Source organism: Acomys russatus, chromosome 17, assembly GCF_903995435.1.
Source record: "Acomys russatus chromosome 17, mAcoRus1.1, whole genome shotgun sequence".
Taxonomy (NCBI): domain Eukaryota; kingdom Metazoa; phylum Chordata; class Mammalia; order Rodentia; family Muridae; genus Acomys; species Acomys russatus.
In genome coordinates, this window is record NC_067153.1 from 18,180,687 (window position 1) to 18,203,937 (window position 23,251).

General features: G+C 43.6%; 1 protein-coding gene across 1 annotated transcript in view; it reads left to right on the forward strand.

Moving 5' to 3' along the window:
* The window catches only part of Kcnq3 (potassium voltage-gated channel subfamily Q member 3), a 287,398-nt gene that overhangs the window by 235,561 nt on the left and 28,586 nt on the right, over positions 1-23,251 (forward strand). The window contains exons 2-6 of the mRNA XM_051159591.1: positions 15,737-15,827; positions 16,546-16,672; positions 17,969-18,141; positions 20,994-21,149; positions 22,425-22,535. Coding sequence (XP_051015548.1) covers positions 15,737-15,827; positions 16,546-16,672; positions 17,969-18,141; positions 20,994-21,149; positions 22,425-22,535 — 658 coding nt within the window. The remainder of the gene's footprint in view (positions 1-15,736; positions 15,828-16,545; positions 16,673-17,968; positions 18,142-20,993; positions 21,150-22,424; positions 22,536-23,251) is intronic.

The window sequence follows — 23,251 nt, forward strand, 5'->3', positions numbered from 1 at the left end:
CTTGAAAGAAAGCATAGTGGCACTTGTCACTTTTCCATCTTACTGGACACTGCACTGTCCTTTTCCAGCTCTCTGGTACAATATATTCTAGGACATATCTTGAAATTTTGAGACCTCTGGTCTTGATGACAGTGTTCTGAGCAGTTTTCATGTAGCTTCCTGGATCAACCTTTCTAAGTGAGCACCCTTCACCTCAAACAATTACAATTGTTTCCCCCCAAGATATCACTAGGGGAGATTGCATAAGGTGACATAGTACCATGGCTAAAAGTTGACTAAGAGAAGCCAGGGTGTGTACTGCAGTCATGATGCAAGGCTGGAAAGGCTGGGGATGGGACAGACTTTTCCTAGTGTACACGTTGCCCTGGGTCCAGGCTATTGACTCTCTGCATTTGTTTGCACTGGCCTGCTTCTCATCAGCCTGGTTTCGTGATCAATGACACTTGGATCCCTTAGAAGTGAAACAGTCATGATCAAGTGTGCCGGGGTAAGAATATGATGAAGACTTTGAACCTAGATCCCCCTGACTCCCCAGATTTTCTAAGAAATCATAAATTCTGTGAGTGTAGGCCATAGTGACAGGAGTATGGGCAGGAGGGGGTCGGGGAGCTGAGCAAGTTGAAGGCTTCAGTGAATGTGGATGCCAGACATTAAATGGTAAGGAAGAGGCAGAGAGAGATGGGTGTGGCAGGTGAACTGGGTGGGTTCAGGTGTAAGGATGCTGGAGATCACCCAGGAACCTAGAATAGTTGAAGGGAGATGTGATCGTGCTCAGCAAGGGCATTGGCTGTCCTAGGGAAGAGCTGCCTAACCCTGGCACCAGAATGGGAGGAACGGAGGGATACAAAAGGCCTTTGTCAGGAACATATTTTTTTTTTCACTTTCACATCTCTAAAAGCAGGAGGAGAGATAGCGTAGTGGCTAACATGACTCACTTGGAAGTTTCCCTTTCTTAGGCAATCAGACAGTTACAGTGCCTTACAGTTGACCGTGTGTGAAAGATGCTGAAATATAGGTTAGTGTCAATTTGGAGAGTTCTCCAAAGGTGATGCCCAGATGTACTGACTAAAAACAATTATTTCCAGCTACTAAGAATTTACGTGTTCTCCAGACACTGTTTCATTGTGATGATAAAAACAATAACTCAACTTACAGTAATGATTGTTAATATGTGCCAAGCATTAACCTATTATCTTAGGTCATCACCAATTTAAGGCACCTCATTCTCATAACAATTCTTGCAGATCCTAAAAGTAAATGTGAGGAGTTGGTGGAGCAGGGAAATTAAGGTTCCTAGCCAAGGCTACACAACTATTAGTGAGGTCAAAATTTAATGCCAGTTCCTTTCTGCCTCCAAGTTTATGCTCCCTATTATAAATAATTTGTAAGTGGGTATGCCTTAGTCAGCAAACTGGAAGGGAAGTGCCACTTACTGAGTGCCTACTATGTGTTAGGGAGGATTTTACAGCGAACAATTCTGAGTACACTTGCAGGGCAGCACTTCCTGCTACTCCAGTGGAAGATCCAGAAGCCAGTAAACATGGGACTCTGGCATGCCTAGTCCAGCCCAGAAGCCCTAGACTTTGCATGATGGAAATTCCCCATAATGCTCTGTTGGTCTTGAAGATATTGGCCTTACAACTAAGGGTAGTACCAGTTAGTGACGTCCAGATCAAATCGCTGGGCAACCTCCTTGAGAGGTTGAAGCTGGAGGACCACAAGTTCAAGGTCCGACCAACTATACAGCTAGCGCAAGGGGCCCTGAGGGACTTAGTGCTCCCCTGTCTCAAAATACGTGGTTAAAAAGAGGCATACAATGGAAGGGGCACGGTAGAGTGGATGTCAGAGTTGGACGGAGAAAACGGGAAGTGTGGCGACAGTCATCTTTCATTTCGTACAAGTATGAGATTCTTTAAACTAAAGGGAAAATTAAGAGTGCGAACTGTGTGTGGGAAGCTGTTTTGTGGTAGAGCAATCGCCTAAGGCAGGGCATGCTTTGGGTTCAATCCAGGTTGTGCAAAAGGAAGATAGAGAAGAGGAGAAGGAGGAGGGAGATGGGGACTGGGAGGGAGGAGGAGGTTGGTAAAGGAGAAAGAAGGGAGGATGGAGAAGGAGGAGGAAGTGAGAAAAGGAGATGTGAAGGACAAGAAATAATTCACCGTGATGGCATACCGCAAAGTTTACACAGATGTTTCTAGTGGCAGATATAGCATGCAAACCATGGTTCAATGTTTGTCCAACATTTGTACTGATGTCTTCAAAGAGTCCCTTCACAAAATGTGCATATGCCTCTTTTATCCATGTAGCCATTTTTAAAAATGTGTCCTGTTGTTAGCAAGGCTGTTTTAGAATTAAATCTCTTACTTTTGATATTGTATAGCACCAGGCATGTAAATTGTCTCGAGACAATGTTATTCATTTGCTAACACATTCTCTTAGAGATCTGGAATGATAAAGATTGTCTGCATTGTGGGCCAGAAGATTTCCATTGCAGCTACTCAGTTCTGCTGCTGTGTTGCAGAGGCAGTCATTCCATTGGCAGGCAAGCATGGCTGTGATCCAATAAAACCGACCTTATGTGGTGATGAGTTGGATGCTCATGTGGATGAGAGTAATAGTGATGGTTGGCCAGGACTTGTTATTTCTGTATTTTTTCCTTTCCCTTTTCAAGAACACAGAAGTTTTTAATGACTATCATTTTTACTGTTAAATCAGTGTTTAGTATACTTTTTATGAGTGTATGAAAAAAGAAACTTGTATTTGATTAGTGCTCTAGTCTATTAGTGCCTAATTGTAGGCGCTTTGCCATGTTGGCACTTCTGAATGCTTCTCCTCTGATCCCCTGCCTGTCCCATGAGGAGAGATGGGAGGGGAGATTCTACAGGGTAGTTAGCAGGGCTCTGTGAACTCATTCCAAGGAAATGGTTACACAAGGGGGGCGAGGAATTCACACCAAACAAAAAAGCTAAAATGTCTTAGAAGTAGTTTGTCCAAAATAAGTGTTTGAAATGTATAATCGTCTTTATAGTATCTCAGAGTTGAAATATAGATTAAAATTTTACCTGTGTTCTAACTTTTAGAATTGACAAAGACTGATTTGAAGTATATTTGAGAGGATTGGGGTTTTTTCTAATTTATTTATTCTTTGAAAAATCCCATACATATATGCAATGTGTTTTGATAATATTTTCTAGCACCTCACTTCGATTCGTCCAGGCCCACAACTTACCTCCTTCCCAACTTCATTTATTCTTTTATTGTTATTATTGTTTTTGTTTTAGTCCTGAGAGTATGGTGACAGGTGTAGGGCTACCCACTTCTGGGACAGAGTCATGCTACCAGAAGCCACATGGGGTGAGGCTATAAAAGGCCAAAATTATACAATGTTATGCCAAGATTACCCATATCGTGAGACTCTCAAAAAGACCACCAGGACTCGATACCAATGCAACAAACACAGGGTCCTGTATTACAGGCTCAGAGCTTCGGATCCCAATCCTTCCTGATGCATCAGGATAGGAGAATGATACTGGAGCTTCAAGGGTAATGGGTTTATAAGGAAAAACTATAACTAGGGGTGGAGGGTCACAGGGAAGCAAGGACAAAACCATAAGCGGGGATCGTGAGTCTCAGGAATGTAGTCCTTTAGGCAGGCTGGGTGGGGACCAATCTCCAGGGAAAGCTGTGAGTCTCAGGAATGCAGATCTTCAGGCAGGTTGGGTCCAGGAGGTTGAATCTCCAGGGACCATTGGGTGTTAACTGTATCTTCTGGAGAGTGCTGTGAGGTTTAGTTTATGGCAGTGCGTGGTCTTTCCCAGAATGCAGGAATCACCTGGAGGACAACTTTCTCACAGACCATGGCATTAATTCTAGAATATAAATTACATCTAGAATATGGCATTAATTTTGCCCCTACAATAACATGACTTCACATTTTACATTTTAGCCCTCTGCAAGGAAGGATTGCAGTGGTTAATTTCAATTGCTAAGTCGATAAAATTAAGAAATGTAGAGAGATTAGCAAAGCATACTGCTAGGTATGTCTGTAAGACTATTACCAGAGAAAACTGCTCACGAATCTCTCTTGTAAAGGGAACTAATCTATTCATGGATTCATAATATGATGGTATTATTGGATGGTAGTGTAAGGTAAGAGGTGTGACTTAGTTGGAAGAATTGGGTCACTTGAGGCAACATCTTGTCTTAGTTCCTTCCTATATTCCTTCTCTACTTCTCTGCTGCCATGTGGTAAACAGATCTTCCCTAGCACACACTTCTGTGATGTTTGGCCCAAATGCATATGAGCCAAAACTGTGAACTAAAACAAATAATTGCTCACCTTTACATTTCTGTCTTGGTGGTTTGCTTGTAGAATTAAAAGAAGGAGTTAACACCAGGACCATTTGGTTTATCTTTAACTTTTCATTCATGAACTTTGTTTGCTAATGGTTCCATTGTATTTCAAATATCCCTCAACCTGTTGTGGTGCCACATGTCTGTAATATTTATGTAGGATTGTGAGTTTGAGGCCACCTGGGATGTGTATAGTGACCCTGTCTCAATCCATCAATCAACCATCAGCTGTCTTTCAGTTTTCATCAACCATCATACAATCCTGCAAGCTTTGTAAACCTAGCCTTTTTACTTTGCAAAGGGTTTTGACTGAACTATTTGAGATGTCTGCTGAGGTAGCAGAAGCTGATCTGAAAAGCCATGACACTCTTATGACAATTGTCAATCTTACCAGCCTACAGCTCCTATTTGGAAAGTGCCTTTTAGTGATGAGGAGATTTTATGCTGTGTGAGCTCTCCCACATGCCAAGACTTGGATAAAGAGCATCAGAGATCCCTTTGCCTGTTACTGCTGTTTCATATATAAGGAAGTGAGATTTCAGGAAATGAAAATCTACTCAAGGTCTTCTGGTTTCTGTGCCAAGAGCTATACCCTAATAAGCCTGTATTCATATCCTCTCCTGTGTAACATTCTCCCATAAAACACAATGTCATACATAAGATAATTTCTCTTTTTCTCTCCTCCTCCTTCTTCCTCTTCTTCTCTCTTCCTATCTCACTCTACCTCCTTCTCCCTCTCTCTGTATCAGAAGTCCAGGTATGGTTCCCATGATCATGTCATAAACCTGGGTTTGAGTCTCATATAAAGGCCGAGCTAAAGAAGATTCTCTACCAAAATCCCTTTGTTGACTGTTGGGAGAAGCCAGTTCCTGAAGGACCATTTTTGTTGGCTGTTGGGTGACTGGCACTTCTATTTCAATATCATTCAGGTATCTCGATCCTAACCACTTGCTTCATGAGATCAAAGCCTACACCAAGATGGAATTCTCAGCCCTTTATCTAACCACAAAAATAGCATCTTACATCCTTACCATAGTCTAATGACTAGAAACAAGTCCTAGCCTGTTTTAAGCAGTGGGAATTCCCCAAGGGTGTCATTAAGATGAGTCTGTTTTGATGGCCATCTTCGGGTCTGCTTGCTACAGCTCTACTCCATAGCCTTTAATATTTTCTTTTGTTGCTCTGAGTTTTCAGGGAGATATACCAAGTGATTTTCATCCTCAGAAGTCCTTAAAATACAGCCCTGCATCTCCCTGTAACATCTAGTAGCCTGGAATGCAAATTTTAGGTGCCAAATGAAATTGCTTTGCTCGTCATGAAACTTTGTATTCCATGAGGAAAACAGATACCACAGTCAGGGACAATGTGGAGCAAGATGTATCTAACTTTTTATGAGATCTGACTTTCACATGAACTCTGGTGCCCCTTTTCTGACCATGTTCCCTGGATGGGGAGGTCTGGCGGCACTCAGAGGAAGGATAGCAAGTTACCAAGAAGAGACTAGATACTCTAAGAGCATATATAGGGGGAGGAGGTCTCCCTCAATCACAGACATAGGGGAGGGAAGAAGGGGGGAAGCGGGAGGGAGGGAGGAATAGGAGGATACAAGGGAAGGGCTAACCATTGAGATGTAATATGAATAAATTAATAAAAAAGCAATTTAAAAAGATGTATCTAACTAAGGGCTCCTATCACTGTCCCACAGGGAGACACATTGTGATCTGCCAGAGCTTGGGCAGCACTGCCTTTATATGGAAGTGTCAAACGTGACCAGGTGAAGAGACAATGTTGCTGGAATGCTAATGAAATTGGTGTGTGTTTCAGCTGCCATTGTTAATGCAGATGAGAACAGAGAGCCACTTGGTCTGGAGAAAGCTGATAACCTTATCCCCAGACAGATGCCTCCAACCTCTAGAAATATGTCATTCTTATAGTAGGTTGGATGTATCTGAAAAGCTCTTCAGAAATATCCAAAATGTGGCTCAGAATGGTGTGGACAAAGCAGTATATGATGGAACTGACGTACAGTCTTCCTGGGACTTAATTTAATTTCTAGTAGATTTTCCAATTTTAAATAAGTAATTCCAGGGTCCTGGTGAACTAGCAAGCGAGTCTATTATCCACGTGAGACCTAGTTGCTGGCTGGCCCATTCAAGCTAAAAATCCACTCCTGCAGATGCTGGTACATGTCATGTCTGTGTGATGTGCCATGCATAACACTATGTAACCCAAGAGCATTCTCTCTTATACTCTTCACAGCAGCCCTGAATTAAGGAGCTTGGGTCATTACCATTTGCAAATGGTGAAACCACCCTCCAGGCAGCAAGTAGCACAACTGCTATCTGAACTTTTCCAACTTGTCCAGAGAGACCTATGGTGTCATTCCCCTAGTTGCATACTTCACAACTGTAGACACACAGACATGGGGAGAAGAACCAGCTTCCACGCTTATAGAGAATGAACAGCAGAGCTTGAAATGGCGACGACAGAAAGCTTCTTCCGCTATTGCCTTTAGCCAAGAACTTTGCTCCCAAAAGCAAATCACAGGACCCTTACTTCATTAGAACAACCTAAGAGGTGCTGAGCTTGTCATTGGACACCCGGAGCCTAGAGTGGTCAGGCATGTCAAGGAATGCATGAGATTATAAAAAATGAAAAACACAATCCTCTTTGAATTACCAGAAGAATTTTTTTCCCTACCACTGCTTGGAAAGCGAGAAATGAAATACAAGCTCTTAAGAGACAAATATGGCCGTCTCTCAGCTCCTAGAATGTAACACGTGATTGTCTTATTCTGGTGTATTTTGGAGTTCTGTTGTTGGTGGTGCATGTGTTTTTTACAAGTACTACAGCTTAATGCATTGGATCTTATCTGCCTGTTATGCTCTCATTAATCTCACATAGCAAGTTTATGTTTCACGTCTGCTTTGAGGTCTAATATCATTAGAGCCAGCTCTGCTGTATCTTGACTACTTTCTGTGGAATAAGATTTTCTGTCTTTTCATCAGCGACCTATATGGGCCTTTGGCTCTAAAGTGAGTTTCTTGTAGGTGACACATAGTGGGGTCATTCCTCCTATCCATTCTGCTGTGGCATCATCGAACGTGGGAGAGCCAGATTTCCTTGCTAAACAGGTGGGAATTTATTGGTCTGCTTAGAAAAATAATGAGGAAAAGCATGTGAGCAATAGAGTGGAGGCAGGAAAGGAAGTGATGAAGGCACTGTCTCCTGGGCTTTTTTATCTCTCTAGTTCAGAGATGAGGTATCTCTGACTATACTTCATCGTGGCACGTGAACACTTTCCCTGATCAGCTCCGTTATGTGCTACTTTGCCCACCCTGAGATGCAGCCTCAGTTCATGCAACTTTTAATATAAGATAAAACAAAGTGATTTGCTGTAAATCATTCTAAAATTATTCTTTGTACTTTTTCATATGTACGCTTAGACCCAGACATCTGATGACATTGTTTTGAATTATTTGACCCTTACACGTAAATAAGTGTACAGCAAGTTTGAACATAGAAATTGAATTCCAACATGAAAAGGGAGAACAGAGATCAGAACTCAAATGGCAAGGGAATTTTCTTGGTGTGTAATAGTTCACCTTCTGCTATTGAGATGGGTGGGATTTAATGAAAAGAAACATACTAACCATATTAAAAGAGAGAATATGTTCCATCAAAGTTCTCGGTGCCCACATGCACATTACTTAGGCCTCTGATATACACAATTCCTTTCTATAAAATAGAGGAACAAGAAGAAGCTTTTTTGGATTCTTGAATATTGTGGTTGCTCGAACTTGAGGTGGGTATATCATGAACAGTGACAGGAAAAGAAAACAATAGGGAAATAATGAAAATATTGCTTATGAGCTCGTGCCCATGTCTCTAGGGGATGGCATGTTCTTAGTCTTGTCCCTTACCCAACAGACATTACCAGTTAATAATGGCCTTTCCTCCAGTTAAGTTGGCAGCTGTTTGAATGCCACATTCCAGGCAGTCTTAATTAGTGTATACTACAGGGTTTGTAAGATAACAGTGATTCATCAACCATGTTTTGACTGGCTCAAACATTATTTTGGGGCCTTGACCAGTTGGGATTCAATTAATCCTTGTGGGTCACTTTTATATTTTCTTTTGAGAAATATATATACAGTTCATTCTACAGATGTAATTTGTTTAATAGATTTGTTGTTTGTTGTTGTTGTTGTTGAAGCATTAGAGTTCTTTATGTATTGTAGATAGTATTATCTACTGCCAGATGTATAGTTTTAAAAATTCTTTCAGGAAGAAGTCTAATTATTCCTATTTGCAGATGATATGTTAGTGTATATAAGTGACCCCCAAAATTCCACCAGAGAACTCCTACAGCTGATAAACACCTTCAGCAAATTGGCAGGATACAAAATTAACTCAAAAAAGTCAGTAGCTTTCCTATATACAAAGGACAAACAGGCAGAGGAAGAAATTAGGAAAACTACTCCCTTCACGATAGCCACAAGCAATATAAAATATCTAGGAATATCTCTAACCAAGCAAGTGAAGGACTTATTTGAAAAAAAAAAAAACCTTTAAACCTCTGAAGAAAGAAATTGAAGATGACATCAGAAGATGGAAGGATTTACCTTGTTCGTGGATCGGGAGAATTAACATAGTAAAAATGGCCATCTTACCAAAAGCAATTTATAGATTCAACGCAATCCCTATCAAAATACCTACAAAACATTTTGAAGATATTGAAAGATCAATTCTCAAATTCATATGGAGAAATAAAAAGCCCAGAATAGCAAAAACAATCCTACACAATAAAAGATCCTCCAGAGGAATCTCCATACCTGATCTCAAGCTGTACTACAGAGCAACAGTAATTAAAACAGCATGACACTGGCACAACAGTAGGCTGGTGGATCAATGGAATCGAATTGAAGACCCAGAGATGAATCCACACACATTTGCTCACTTGATTTTTGACAAAGAAGCCAAATCTATTCAATGGAAAAACGATAGCATCTTCAACAAATGGTGCTGGTCTAACTGGATGTCTACATGTAGAAAAATACAATTAGACCCATATTTGTCACCATGCACAAAACTCAAGTCCAAGTGGATTAAAGACCTCAACTTAAAACCAGAGACATTAATTCAGTTAGAGGGAAAAGTGGGGAAGAGCCTGGGACACATAGGCACAGGAAACAACTTCCTGAACAGTACACCAACAGCCCAGGCCTTAACGCCAACAATTAATAAATGGGACCTCATGAGGCTGAGAAGCTTCTGTAAGGCAGGAGACACTGTCAGCAGAACAAAGCAACAGCCTACAGAATGGGAAAATATCTTCACCAACCCTTCATCTGACAAAGGTCTAATATCCAAAATATATAAAGAACTCAAGAAATTAAACACCACAAAACCAAACAACCCAATTGCGAAATGGGGCTTGGAACTTAACAGAGAATTCTCAACAGAGGAATATCAAATAGCCTAAAACACTTAAAGAAATGCTTGTCCTCGTTAGTCATCAGAGAAATGCAAATCAAAACGACACTGAGATTCCATCTTAACACCCATCAGAATGGCTAAGATCAAAAACTCAAATGATACCACATGTTGGTGAGGATGTAGAGAGAGAGGAACACTCCTTCATTGCTGGTGGGAATGCAAACTAGTACAACCACTTTGGAAAGCTATCTGGTGCTTTCTCTGAAAAATGGGAATAGAGCTTCTTCAAGACCCAGCTATCCCATTCCTTGGAATATACCAGAAAATGCCCTACCACACAGCAGGGACATATGCTCAATCATGTTCATAGCTGCTTTATTCATAATAGCCAGAACATGGAAACAGCCTATTGTCCCTCAGTAGAAGAATGGACTAAGAAACTGTGGTACATTTACACTATGGAATACTACTCAGCTATTAAAAACAAGGAATTCCTGAAATTTGTGGACAAATGGATTGAACTAGAAATGATCATAATGAGTGAGTTCACCTAGAAGCAAAAAGAGGCAAACGGTATATACTCACTTATATCGAGACACTAGTCCAAGGGATCCGTCCCATGAAAAACTTTACTTACCAGGAAAATGGGTCAGAGGAGAGGACATCCTATTGAGACTTTAGGTGAGAGTAGAATGGAAGAATGGGGAAATAGAAGGATCCAGAGGGTCCTGGAAACCTACAAGAAGAACTTTATGACAGGCAGATCTGGGTCCTGGGGTCCTCCTCAAACTAAGGCACCAGCCAAGGAAAATATAGGCAGTAAACTTTGAACTCCTACCCAGACCTAGCCAATGAACAAGATATTCTTCACCGTTGAGTGGAGAGTGAGATCTGACTCTCACATGAACTCTGGTGCCCCCTTTTCTGACCACGTCCCCTGGATGGGGAGGCCTGGTGTCACTCAGAGGAAGGATAGCAAGTTACCAAAAAAGAGATTAGATACTCTAAGAGCATATATAAGGGGAGGAGGTCTCCCTCAATCACAGACATAGGGGAGGGGAGAAGGGGGGAAGCAGGAGGGAAGGAGGAATAGGAGGATACAAGGGAAGGGCTAACAATTGAGATGTAATATGAATAAATTAATTTAAAGAAAAGAATTCTTTCAGTCAGACAAATGGTTGTCTCTTCACTCTTTTGTTCCTTTGCCGGGTTTTTGGTTTGGTTTTTTGTTTTTGTTTGTTTGTTTGTTTTCCAATTTGACAAAAGTTCATTTGTTTGGCTTCATTTTTAATATGTAATCAAATATTATTCATCCACAAAACACATGAAGTTATGTCATTTCTAATAATATAGAAGGACTTAGAAGGTCTTATGTTAAAAGAAATTAGTCAGGTGCAGAGAAACTAAGGCTTCAAAATTTCACTCATATATGTGATCTCAGAAGATGACTCTAAAGAGGGAATGGTAGTTACTGGAGCTGGAGAGAAGATGGAGAAGGAGAAGCGGGAAGGGTTGGTTAACAAGCATATTGTTATGTAGGAAGACTATGTTCTTCAGTTCTGTGACACAACAGAACACATTTAGTCTGTTTTGATTGTATTCACACGGTAGATAGATGGCTCATTTAAGGAGGTATGGTGGTTACCAAGAGCTGCTTGCTATACATACAATATTGCCTGCAGGAATCAAAGAGCCACACTAAGCCTCATAAAACATGTGCTGGTATTACATAGCAATAAAAATCAAAATCACGAAAACAAACAAAAGGACAACAACCAAGCACACAGTGGATACTTCACCTCTGATAAATCTCAATGAAGGACCAAGAGGATTCTCACGTGGTCTGAAGGTGCTGAAGGTGCTGTCTTCATTGGAAGTAGTTCCTAGGCTCAAGAGCCAGGACCTGTGGCCCTTGAGTCAGGCCAGGTGTGAGGGAGCCAGCCACATCTGCTCTAGTAGTTCAGTCTGCCTACACCTGCCTAGGATGGGAGGTCCTTCATCCCTTTCAGTGAAGGAACTCTAATGTCAATCAAGTGTGTCCAGCTGCTGCATGTCTCCCTGGCTTGGAAGGACATATTGGAGGCACTGGTGTTGTAAAATTGTCCTAGAATAACTGCTGGCGGGACCTGCTGGGTTCCCTGATGAAAGACGTCCCAAATGTGGGAGTCTAGAGGAGCAGAAAGGGGGACTGTCCTTCCAGTTAAGTGGGGTGGACCTTCCTCTCCTCTGCCTATTCCGTGCACATTCTTCATCAAGGTCCCTTACTGGCTTGCAGCAAAAGGGAGTCTCTTATTCCCTTAGTGACACTGCCGCCCGTGTGCTTGGAAGCTTGGGCCTTATCTATATAAGCATGCATATAAAGTAGTGACACTTGCATACCCCAAATGATATTTTCAGGAGAAAGAGAGAAAACACAATACATGGAAATGGAAATATACCTGTAGGCATTTTCCACTTCCTTACTCAGTGCCATGGGAAGTCCTCCTTCCCCTTCCTGTCTGAAAAGCTGTCCGTGTCTTCCTGGTGCTGCCTGGTGGACATCTGGTACTGACCAGACCTGGAGAGGATGGACCGGCCCTTGTACTGCTCACCTGAGCCATACGGGTCAGAACAGGGTACAATTCAAAGGGACCCTTCTGTGTCTTTCCTCTGACTTTTCCAGCTCTAGTTTGGTTGAAAGATGGTAGAGGATAAGACAAGAAGAGCCGTAAGGGAGAAACATGGAAGAGACAGTGCCCGGGTAAAGGGCATGAGGATGGCATTGACAGTGACCAGCATTGCTATCAAACACAGCCTGGTACTCCCTAGTGGGTCTCTTACAGGGTTCCCTGCCCAGATCTCCTTTGGGACCTAAAGAACACAGAGAGGAGGTTGAGGATGTGATTACAGAGCAGAGAAAGGGAGAGGGGGAGGGCAGGAAAAGACAGTGGGATGAGTGAGGTAGTGGGAGGGAAGGGAAGGAGGCGGTAAAAACTATAGAAAGAGAACCTAAAGTAGGAAAGGGCAGAATAGAAGAGAAAAGGAAAGGTTAGTAAGGCACCCAGAATACACCAGACAGAAAGGAAAGTGGAGGGCAGGTGCTGCAGCCCAGACACATCTGGCTTCAGTCAATGAGTCTGACTGCTGAAATTGAACTATTTTGAGGACAGTTTGAAATTTTCAAGAGGTTGAAAAAAAATGTCTTCTCTTTTTGGGGTTAGGAGGGCTTCCTAGATGATTTAAGTTCCATAAATTACTGGTCTTTCTCCAGTCTCAGAAGTAGATCCCAATGACGCTGGCGCATAGCTAGTTTTGTGGTTGTTGGCTGCCCCCTGCTGGCACAGTTTGGGTCTGCATGCTACCAGTTGATAAGTAGATTGAACCTAGTCCTCTCCCAGACTATTAGAAGCCCATAGGGTACCAACTTTTCTTGTAAAGTTTGATTGGCATGGTGTAGAGTTTCACTTGGCCCCTCAAATTCAGCAGGTCCACACGGAGCCTCTCATCTTCTTGTGTCTGAGGCCACCACACAGCCTTCTGACATCTGGTTTTGTTATTTGCCAGTAACACAATCCTCAGCGTTTCTCTTAGCCTTCCCCATAAGGATTCTCTTTCAGGAGATCCTTATAATCTCCTCAGCCCTCCTCTTTGCCAGCCATTGTCACAGCTCTTGCTGAGCTGACTCTGTGTAGAGATGTAGATGTCAATACCTCCATTGTCCATAGCTGATGTGTGATAGGATGCTCAGCTAATGCCCAAATGGCAGCTAGGACCCAAGGACTTATACTAGAAGGTTCTATATATTCTGCATGCCTATGATAAAGCTTAATTTTACAAACTAAGCACAGTAAGAGATTAATAGCAATAACTAATGTAAAGTAGAACACTTACAGTAATAAAATACAATCAAATAATTTAATATGCATCTATGGCTAATTTCTGGAGTCTTCACTTAATATCTTCAGAGTAGGCTAGCCATGAATCCATGAATGACTGAAACCATAGAAGGCAAACTACAGATAAAGGGAAGCTGTTATATGTAGATATTGTGTGTATGTGTGCACACACTTTTGTGCACTAAGTGTCTCCCTGTGTGCATGTTTGTCTTTGTGTATATGTGTCCACATGTGGCACTAGGATTTAAAGCCAAAACCTGACACATGCTAAGTAAGTGCTGTATCAACGTGTGTGTGTGTGTGTGTGTGTGTGTGTGTGTGTGTGTGTGTGTGTGTGTGTGTGTGTTCTGTGTCTTTAATTCCAGTAACAGGGAATTACAGAAGTCACTGTGGGTTACTTAGAGCTCTGAGCTCTGAGCTAGTCACTGGATATGGACAGGACCTGATACAGCCTCTGCAGGAGTGGAGTATGACAGGCCAAGAAACCTAGATCATCCAATTCTGAAAGTTAGATGCACTTAGTAGATTCCTATCCCATACTGAATTTTCTATCATTCTGTACAACAAATTGCCACTATCTTGGTGGATTGTAGCAACATCATTTTTTTCTGTAGCTCACAGTTTCTGAGTGTCAGTGGTCTAATTGGGTCCTATGCTGAGCCTTCAAAGAGCAGCATTTGAGGTTCGGGGGCTTTTTTTAAAATTAAAACAACAAAGTTTATTAAAATATGGCTGCAGTTAATGAATATAATTGCACTTGATTTAAAAAAATTTTTTTTATTTTTATTTTCTTTTTTTTTATTAATTTATTCTTGTTACATCTCAATGTTTATCCCATCCCTTGTATCCTCCCATTCCTCCCCCCCCCCCCATTTTCCCATTATTCCCCTCCCCTATGTCGGGGGGCTTTCTTTTGCAGTGGTTAATAACCATTCTTGGTGTTGAAGAACAGGTCCCACTTTCATGTTATCATAAAATGGGAGCAAAGGTCAGACCCCTCAAACCATAGTAGCTCTTTGACGCATGTAGCCCTCATAGGCCCTTTACAAGGCCAACAAGAGATTAGCAAGCTCCAGTCTGTGTAGATGGGGGTCCATCCAGTATGCCACAGTCATAGGCAGAGGCTATTTGGTGGCTTTCACCATATAATAAAGCAAGCAAAGGAGGACTAAGTCTTGGTGTCTGTTTGACTTCACGTGAGACAACCATATAATGGCATAACGATGCACATCTTCTAGCGCCATCTCCATGTTTACATGCATACCCGATGAGACATGAAGAAAGGAGTCGGACAGCCTCCGTAAAGGCTCCTACTTCTGGTACGTGAGTTCAGCTCTGGGTCACCAAATTTCTGTTTGGACACCAACCCAGCCTTGGCATACACTTCCATATTCAATGGCAGCTGAAGGCAGATCTCACAGAGCTGAGGTTGGTGTTTTGCGTTGTAGTACCAGGCATGTACCGTTTTTACACCATTTTGGTCTTAAAAATCCTGCCACAGGGGAGTGGCCATAACGATCTCAAAGGTCACTGTAAGGATGATGAGCTGCCATGTGTGAAGTGGCAGGTGACAGGTGCGACCAAATGGTGAGTGGTAGTTGCGCTGATGTTGACACCATCAATAGCAGCATCAGCATCACCCTAGTTATCCCCTGAGAAAAGGATTTGGGGCTCAGTGTAGGTAGAGTTCAGTCACAGGTGGGAGTTTTCTGTTTCAAATAAAAGACCTAACAGCTTGAAGAGGTTAGTGATTATGGTTAAATTCCTGGACAAGGTTGGAAGTGCAGAGTTAGCTTGGCAGATCATCGAGTCTATTGATCAGAAAATGTCTTCCAAGACACCAAAAATTAAAAAGTCTAAGTAACTGGTAATGACCTAAGTAACTAGGTCATTAAGTGACAACATGCAGCTTGCTTAACCTCTCCAAGCCTTGTTCATCATCACTTTCAGGGTAACCTATAAAGCAGGTGGCACTGTCCAGCCAGTGTCATCACTGATCCCCTTTCTTGTCATTGCCGGCTGAAGCAGCCAGGACTAATGCTCTTTCCTTCCTTCTTCCTTCTCTATAGGTTCCTGATTGTCCTGGGATGCTTGATTCTGGCCGTGCTCACCACCTTCAAGGAGTACGAGACCGTGTCTGGAGACTGGCTTCTGCTGCTGGTGAGCTGTGGGCCAGTGGCACTGACTGTACTTCAGAATAGTAGTAATGGGTCACTTTTAGCTGTAGGGAGTCAACTTCTGGAAACTATCTTCCTGGATTGCAGCTTCCTAATGTCTCTAAGCCAAGCCTAGGCCCAAGAAAAAGCAATGCCCCCTTTGCCTTGTGAGGCTTGCCACAGGCATAACCTTTTCAAGATGACTGACTATTCCAGAGAGAAATAAGGGGCAAGTGAGTCCAAGCCAAAACCATCACATATGAAAAGATAAAGCACGGATTTCTGGCTCTCTGAAAGTTCACCTAAAGGCATACTCCATTCTCAATGCTGGGCCTCTGATTTCTCCAAATGTAAGCTAAGGATGATACTAAGAAACTCTTAAACTGAGGCTAAGGTGAGCAGCAGTGTCTGAGTGTCCTGTATGGGATTAACAGATGCTGTCTGACCTTACTTATTAGGGATTTTAATACATTGAACAGACTTCAGAAACGAATGGTTGGCATGGAATCTTCAGGAAAGCACACACAGATTTATTCTGAGTATATAGTTTACATGTCCAGATGAAGACAGGAGCCATTACAATGACCAACATGCACTTCTTCCCTCACTGGTCCCAGCATCCCCACCACTAGGGCTGCAGCAACAGAAACCCAGTTCCTCTGAGCTCAGTAGTCCTGACACTGGGTACTGGGTAACCTCACTTCATATGCTCTTCCCTTCAGGAAACATTTGCTATTTTCGTCTTTGGAGCTGAGTTTGCCTTGAGGATCTGGGCTGCCGGGTGTTGCTGTCGATACAAAGGCTGGCGTGGACGTCTGAAGTTTGCCAGGAAGCCCCTGTGCATGTTGGGTAAGCATTGACAACTGGGTCGAATGGTGGCCCCAGTCCTCTCCTACAGTATTTCTCTGAGGGAGTTTTATGAGTGCAGAGAGTGCCAAAATGTCCACTGTTGAAAAGTCATTTCCTGAAATGGTTCCTTGAGATGTTAAGTAGGTAGTGACTCTCAGGGGTTGGGGACTTGGCTCACTGTTTGTCTTTGGGTTGTAAAGAAACCACAGAGCATCAGATTGTGTGTATCCCCAGTACCTAGACTAGTAGCACACTTGGTCACCAATATAGCTCAAATCACCTGTGCCTTCCAGGCCAGCAGGGATGGGAAGAGACACGCCATTGGCGATTGACAGTGCACTTCTGTCAGACCACATTTCCCCTGTTTTACAGAGATAGAAACTGAAACTCATGGAACTGGGTTCTTCCAGTTTCATAATGAGTGAGCAGCAGATCCCACCGGTCTTAGTTACTGTTCTGTTGCTGTGAGGAAACACTGTGACCTAGGCATCTTTGCCAAGAGAGCATCTAATGGGGGCTTGCTTACAGTTGCAGAAGGTCAGTGCATAACCATCCTAGCACAGTGTTGGCATGGCACTGGGGCAGTAACTAAGATTGCATCTTGATCTGCAGGATGCAGGTAGAAAGGTGAGAGAGGGAGCAACTGAGCCTGGCTTTTGAAACCACAAAGCCCACCTCCCCTAGTCATACACCTCCTCCAAAAAGGCCACACCTCCTAATCATTCCCAAACTGTTCCACTAACCGGGGCCAAGCAATCAAACATATGAGCCTGTGGGATCCATTCTCATTCAAACCACCCCCCTACCCCAACACCGCAGTTCTGGAGCAATTTCAAGCCCCTGGACCAATCACTCAATAAATCATACCCAAGTTCCTGTCTCATGTCCTGCTTACTCAGAAAAACCACATTAAAACAGAGTCCTGGCGTTAGGCAGGCTTCACTTCTGTGGCCTGAGCAACCCCCGGTTCCTTCCCCTCCATAGCTCATCTGATAACAAATACAGAGTTCCACACAAGGGCCCTTGAGAAATTGTACTTTCGTGCTCTGGAGCCAGTGGTAGAGTCTAACAGGATCTTCTCCTAACTCTTGGGAAGTCATTGGTGCTCAGACGTTCATTTCCTCACCGCGCAGAGCATATCTATTATCTGGTGGTGGTTGTCAAGTTCAACACAACTGCTTAGACCAGCCCCTGCTTGGCACATGTTCATCAGCGCCTCACCAGTGTTTGTGATAGCCTGTTTCCTCCACGTGACCCTTCTCCCTGTTCTCTGACGAGGTCCGTCCTCTTTCCCAGACATCTTCGTGCTGATTGCCTCTGTGCCAGTGGTTGCCGTGGGAAACCAGGGCAATGTCCTGGCCACCTCCCTGCGTAGCCTCCGCTTCCTGCAGATCCTGCGCATGCTTCGCATGGACAGGAGGGGCGGCACCTGGAAGCTCCTCGGCTCGGCCATCTGTGCCCACAGCAAAGTAAGTGTCATAGGGAAGCCATGAAGTGACACAAGGGTCTCTCTTACTCGTCCGTTTCTTTCTACGGCACCTTCTTCCTATAGTGTCCCTGAGGGTGGTCATGCTGACAACACTGACAGTGATGCTGCTGCTGCTGCTGCTGCTGCTGATGATGATGATGATGATGATAACAAGGAGAAAGAGAAGGAAGTAGAGAGAGAAGCAAATGCAGGTGTGGTCCAGAGAAGATGTGGACCATGGGCAGACCAGGGTTTATGCCTCGCCTCCATTATATACAGATAACTCTCGTTAAGTCACTCACCCCTTATTGGCCTCCAGTTTTCTCACTTCTGAACTAGGTATTACCACCTATGATTGAGTAGCTCAGAGGGAATATCTGTACCTCCATGCGGTTGAAAGGGTAGAGTTCACACAAGGCAGCATGTGACTGGAGGGGAAGATTTGGGAGTCACACAGACTAATTTCACTCCAAACTTAGTGTCACTTTGGGGATTTTTTTAAAAATCCATTCTTTGCACTCTGGGCCAAGTTCTGTACTTGACTCCTCTGACACCCAGCAATATAGAGATAGAAGCCCGTGTTGCCATGGTGAGACTTGTAATGTTGATCCAATAGTTAGGACAGGACAGGCACTGCTCCCAGGACAAATATGCCCCAGGGTCTCTACCAATCCAGTGCACAATGCTGGTCCATGCTCCCACTGTCAGCTATGCTGGTTGGGTATTGAGTGTCAGGAAACTGAGTCCCAAGTCACCAAAGCAGGAAAAGCAGACTTTGCAGCTCCTACAGAGCATAGTTAAAAACCAGGAAAGGATTTGCTCCCATCTCTTCCTGAGAGTGGTTGGATGCCAGTCCTAGTCCCATGATCCAAAAGGCTAACTGCTAGGATCCTTGGCTGGTAAAAGTTATACAAAGTCAGGATTCCCTCAAACACTGTTTTAAATGACTGCAAAGCCCACTTTAACTCCCAGTGTCAACCCTTATACCACTACCTCATAATCTAGCACAGCTGGTGCCTCTGCGCGCTGCATGTGGTCAAGCAGCTGTCTCTAAAGCAGCGACCCATGAATCTTCTGGCTTGCAGGAACCCAGGGAGGCAGAGGTTCCCAGCTGAAGATTGCAACAGGAAGGAATAGCCCCCCTATCTATCTATCTATCTATCTATCTATCTATCTATCTATCTATCTATCTCTCCAGACTTTCCTCGGGGCAGACCCTCAGAGGAGAACCTCCCACTGAGGTGCTGATACCTTTCACCTTTGCATGTGCGAACGGACACAAGTGCAGTGTACAGATGATACTGTGGGGAAAGTAGGGCTATGAGCAGAAAAGCCTACAAGTGTTAGAGAAGCACACTGATTAACAACCAGTGAAGCTCCCTCTTATCTTGACACCGATCTTCACAACACCTGACAGAAACACTGAGGAAGGAAAGATGTATTTTGCCTTACAGTTTCAGACAGTCTCGGTCCATTGTTGTGGGTCAGGCTTGGCAGAGCCCCTGAGGCTGTGGCAGCAGGGCTATGTGTTGGAGACTGTTTGCATCACAGCAGACCAGGAACTGGAGAACAAGACCAGAATCTGGAACCAAGGGAGCCTTTCGATGTCCCCACCCTTTGTGTCCTACTTCTACCAGCTAAGCCCTGCCTTCGAAAGTTTCCATGGCTTCCCAAATTAGCACCATCAGCTGGGAAAGAAGTGTTCCAGACCTAAGCCTGTGTAGGAAAGTGCCCATTCAGACCACAGCCCTTTCTCTGATGGGGTAAATATCAGAATGAGGGTTAGAAGTGGGCACTCTTTATTTGGCCGCGCAGGAAAGAGTTGTACGGGCAGCAGCGACAACATGAGCCAAAGCAAGAAGAGAGGGATGAGGCAACTCTGTCAGTGAGACTCCCTGACCCAAAAACAGCGGGCTGGTAGTGGGCCGCCATGGGAAGAACAGCTGTGCCAACAACAGCTCTTCAAGATGCCACAGGAAAACCACAAACTTTACATTGGGATCGCATTCACCCACAATCTCAACTTCTCCCCACCCACTTTACCAAGCTAAACTCAACAGGAGAACAATAGAGGATGCAAAGCAGCGAAGACCCCTAGGGATCGTCTCTGTCAGCCCAGGGGTCACTCCAGGGATCAGCCTGTCTTTGTGACCTCTCTGTTCTCCTAGCTGTAGCATTTCCTTTCAGCCACTCACTTGTCTTCATTTACTCCTTACTGTGTGACAGCATCCCTGAAATCACAGCTCGCATGTGTCTCTTATGTTTTATGTCTTATATATTCTAATATGTAAGATGACTTAACATAAGAATGATTTGTCTGATTTCCACCAGTGGTTTTCCAGGACACCCACGTGACTCTTTTGCTCTGTTTTTTGTTTGTTTGTCATTTTTTATTTTAAAAACTAGGATGTTGCACATGGATAAGAGGGGGTACTTCTCCCTTGGATCAGTCAAGGAAATGGTGATGGGTCCCTGTCCATGGCTTTGTCTCCTGGGCCACAGTAGCTGCCCTTTGCCATGCATCTGCCCACAGAGCTTAGCTTCTACCCTGCTCTGTGCAGTTCTGTGACACATGGTGTCACCCAAAGCTTGAGCTTATCTTTGGCAATAATCCCTTTCTCCTGACTTCCCATGAGCCCTCCTGAGTTGTGACAGGGAGCCTCCCCTAGAACGGAGTGTTCCTGCAACATTCTAGTAGTTCATGATGGAAATGCCCGTAACCTTGCTTCTGTTTCCCATGGCTAGGAAGTGAGATTAAGAACAGGTAAGCATGGACTCCCAACTCCAGACCGCCTGGCTCAAGCTTCCACTGAGGGCTTCCTACTGATTTCCCTGTGCTGTTCACTGTTCTAGGAACTCATCACCGCCTGGTACATCGGCTTCCTGACACTCATCCTTTCTTCATTTCTTGTCTACTTGGTGGAGAAGGATGTGCCGGAGGTGGACGCACAAGGAGAGGAGATGAAAGAGGAGTTTGAGACCTACGCAGATGCTCTGTGGTGGGGCCTGGTGAGTCAGCATCATTAAAAGGCAATGTCAATGCCTAGGGAGGGTGGATGGAGACTTGACTGCTAGGTACAGAGAGAGGTGATGGGCAGAGCATGAGTACAGTCAGCCAGCTTCATTCTGCATCCAAAGGTGAGGACTGGACCATCTTCCTTTAACTCTGCAGAGAGGAAATGGGAAGCTTCTACCAATGAGGGATATACCTAGAATGGTTTTTCATAGAGCATGTAAGAAGCTAGAGCTCAGAACAATCTTTTTGCATGGTTGTCTGGGACCTAGCCTTGTTAGTCGTAGGCAGTCATCAGCCAAGTTATATTCATGCAAAAAGGTACAGTGTCAGATATATGCATGGCACACAGACCTGAAGATACATAGAGAAATGCACAGCCACGCACAAAGGTATTAAATCTGGCACATACTGAAGTCTTAATTTAGTCCACATCACTATGCTAAGTAGTCACTACTTGCTAATGTACTTTAAACCCAAACACCTGTTATTCGCCTTTTTTTTTTTTTTTTTTTTTTTTGGAAAAAGTGAGAAAACTGAGGCAAGAAATGGGAGACAAAAACCATACAATGTAAATCAGTTTAATAAGTTTAGGGCACTTGAGATTTGAAGGCAGGCAAATGGGCTGCGGAGGCCATGATGTTGTAAACTATGTCCTGATAAAGATATAACCACACACTGGAATATATTACTCAGGATGACACATGGTCAGACAGACATGCACACGTGATGATATACACAATACACTCACAAACACAATTCACAACATGAGTGCACATAAATTCATACATTCACAAATACACAAAATTTCCTTGGTTTAAACAGAACAGGAAATTGATTTCATCTTCTTCCACTTCTCTAAGATGTCAAGATACATAGATGCTCATCCCTTCTAGAAAACACTGTAGCATTTACATATGAGCCACACACATCCTCTCATGGATTTAGATCGAATCTAGATTACTTTTCATGTCGAATGACATGTAAATACAATGGGAAGAGTTGGTGTGCTGTGGTTCTTATTTGTATTATTTTTATTGTTACATTATCATTTGTTTTTATTGAAATATTGTGAAACATCGTTTGTTAAATCCAAAGATGTGGAATCCATGGTTATAGAGGAGCACTGTATACACACACACACACACACACACACACACACACACACACACACACACACACACACACACACACACACTCATTACATTTTTGCAATAATTGACAACATATTTTATCTGGGGAAACATGGTTTGAACTCTTCTCTTTTTCAGATCACACTGGCCACCATTGGCTACGGAGACAAGACACCTAAAACCTGGGAGGGACGGCTGATTGCTGCCACCTTTTCTTTGATTGGTGTCTCCTTTTTCGCCCTCCCTGCAGTAAGTTCTTCGATTGTGACAGGAAGTTCTTCTTAACACCTAGACTCAGCTCAAATCCCAAGCCTCAAATTTCACCAATTTGCATCCTCCGTTTGATGTTCCACATCCTGTCATTTCACCAGTTGTTACATCAGGCATGGTGGTGTCTCACCACTCCCTCACAGCATATGCCTATGGTTGCACCGGAAGTGATATCTTCAAATGGCCCCTTGCTTTCTAAGACCCAAGACCAGTACTGCCATTTTTTCAGCCTGAATCAGTAGAACCCTCCCATGGGCATTCTGACCCCCCATATTCTATAGGCAAAATTACCAAAAATTGGGTCTGCTCTGTTTTCCAGGTCAGAACTTGTATGTATATAGATAGACACATATATTTTTAAAATTCATTTATTTACTTAGTCACTTTACATCCTGGTTGTAACCTCATTCCTCCTCACCTCCCAGTCTCTCCCTCCTTCCCTCTCCTTCATCCCCCATCCCCTTTTCCTCAGAAAAGGGGAGCCCCCTCCTCATCTACCCCAGCTCATCAAGTCATATCAGGGCTTGTCCTCATCCCCTGTGGCCTGGCAAGGTAGTCCCATCTGGGGGAAGTGACTGAAAAGCTGGCAAGAGAGTACATGTCAGAGACAGCCTCTGGTCCCCTTTCAGGAGGACCTACATGAAGCCTGAGCTGCCCATCAGCTACATCTTTGTAGGGGGCCTAGGTCCCGTGCA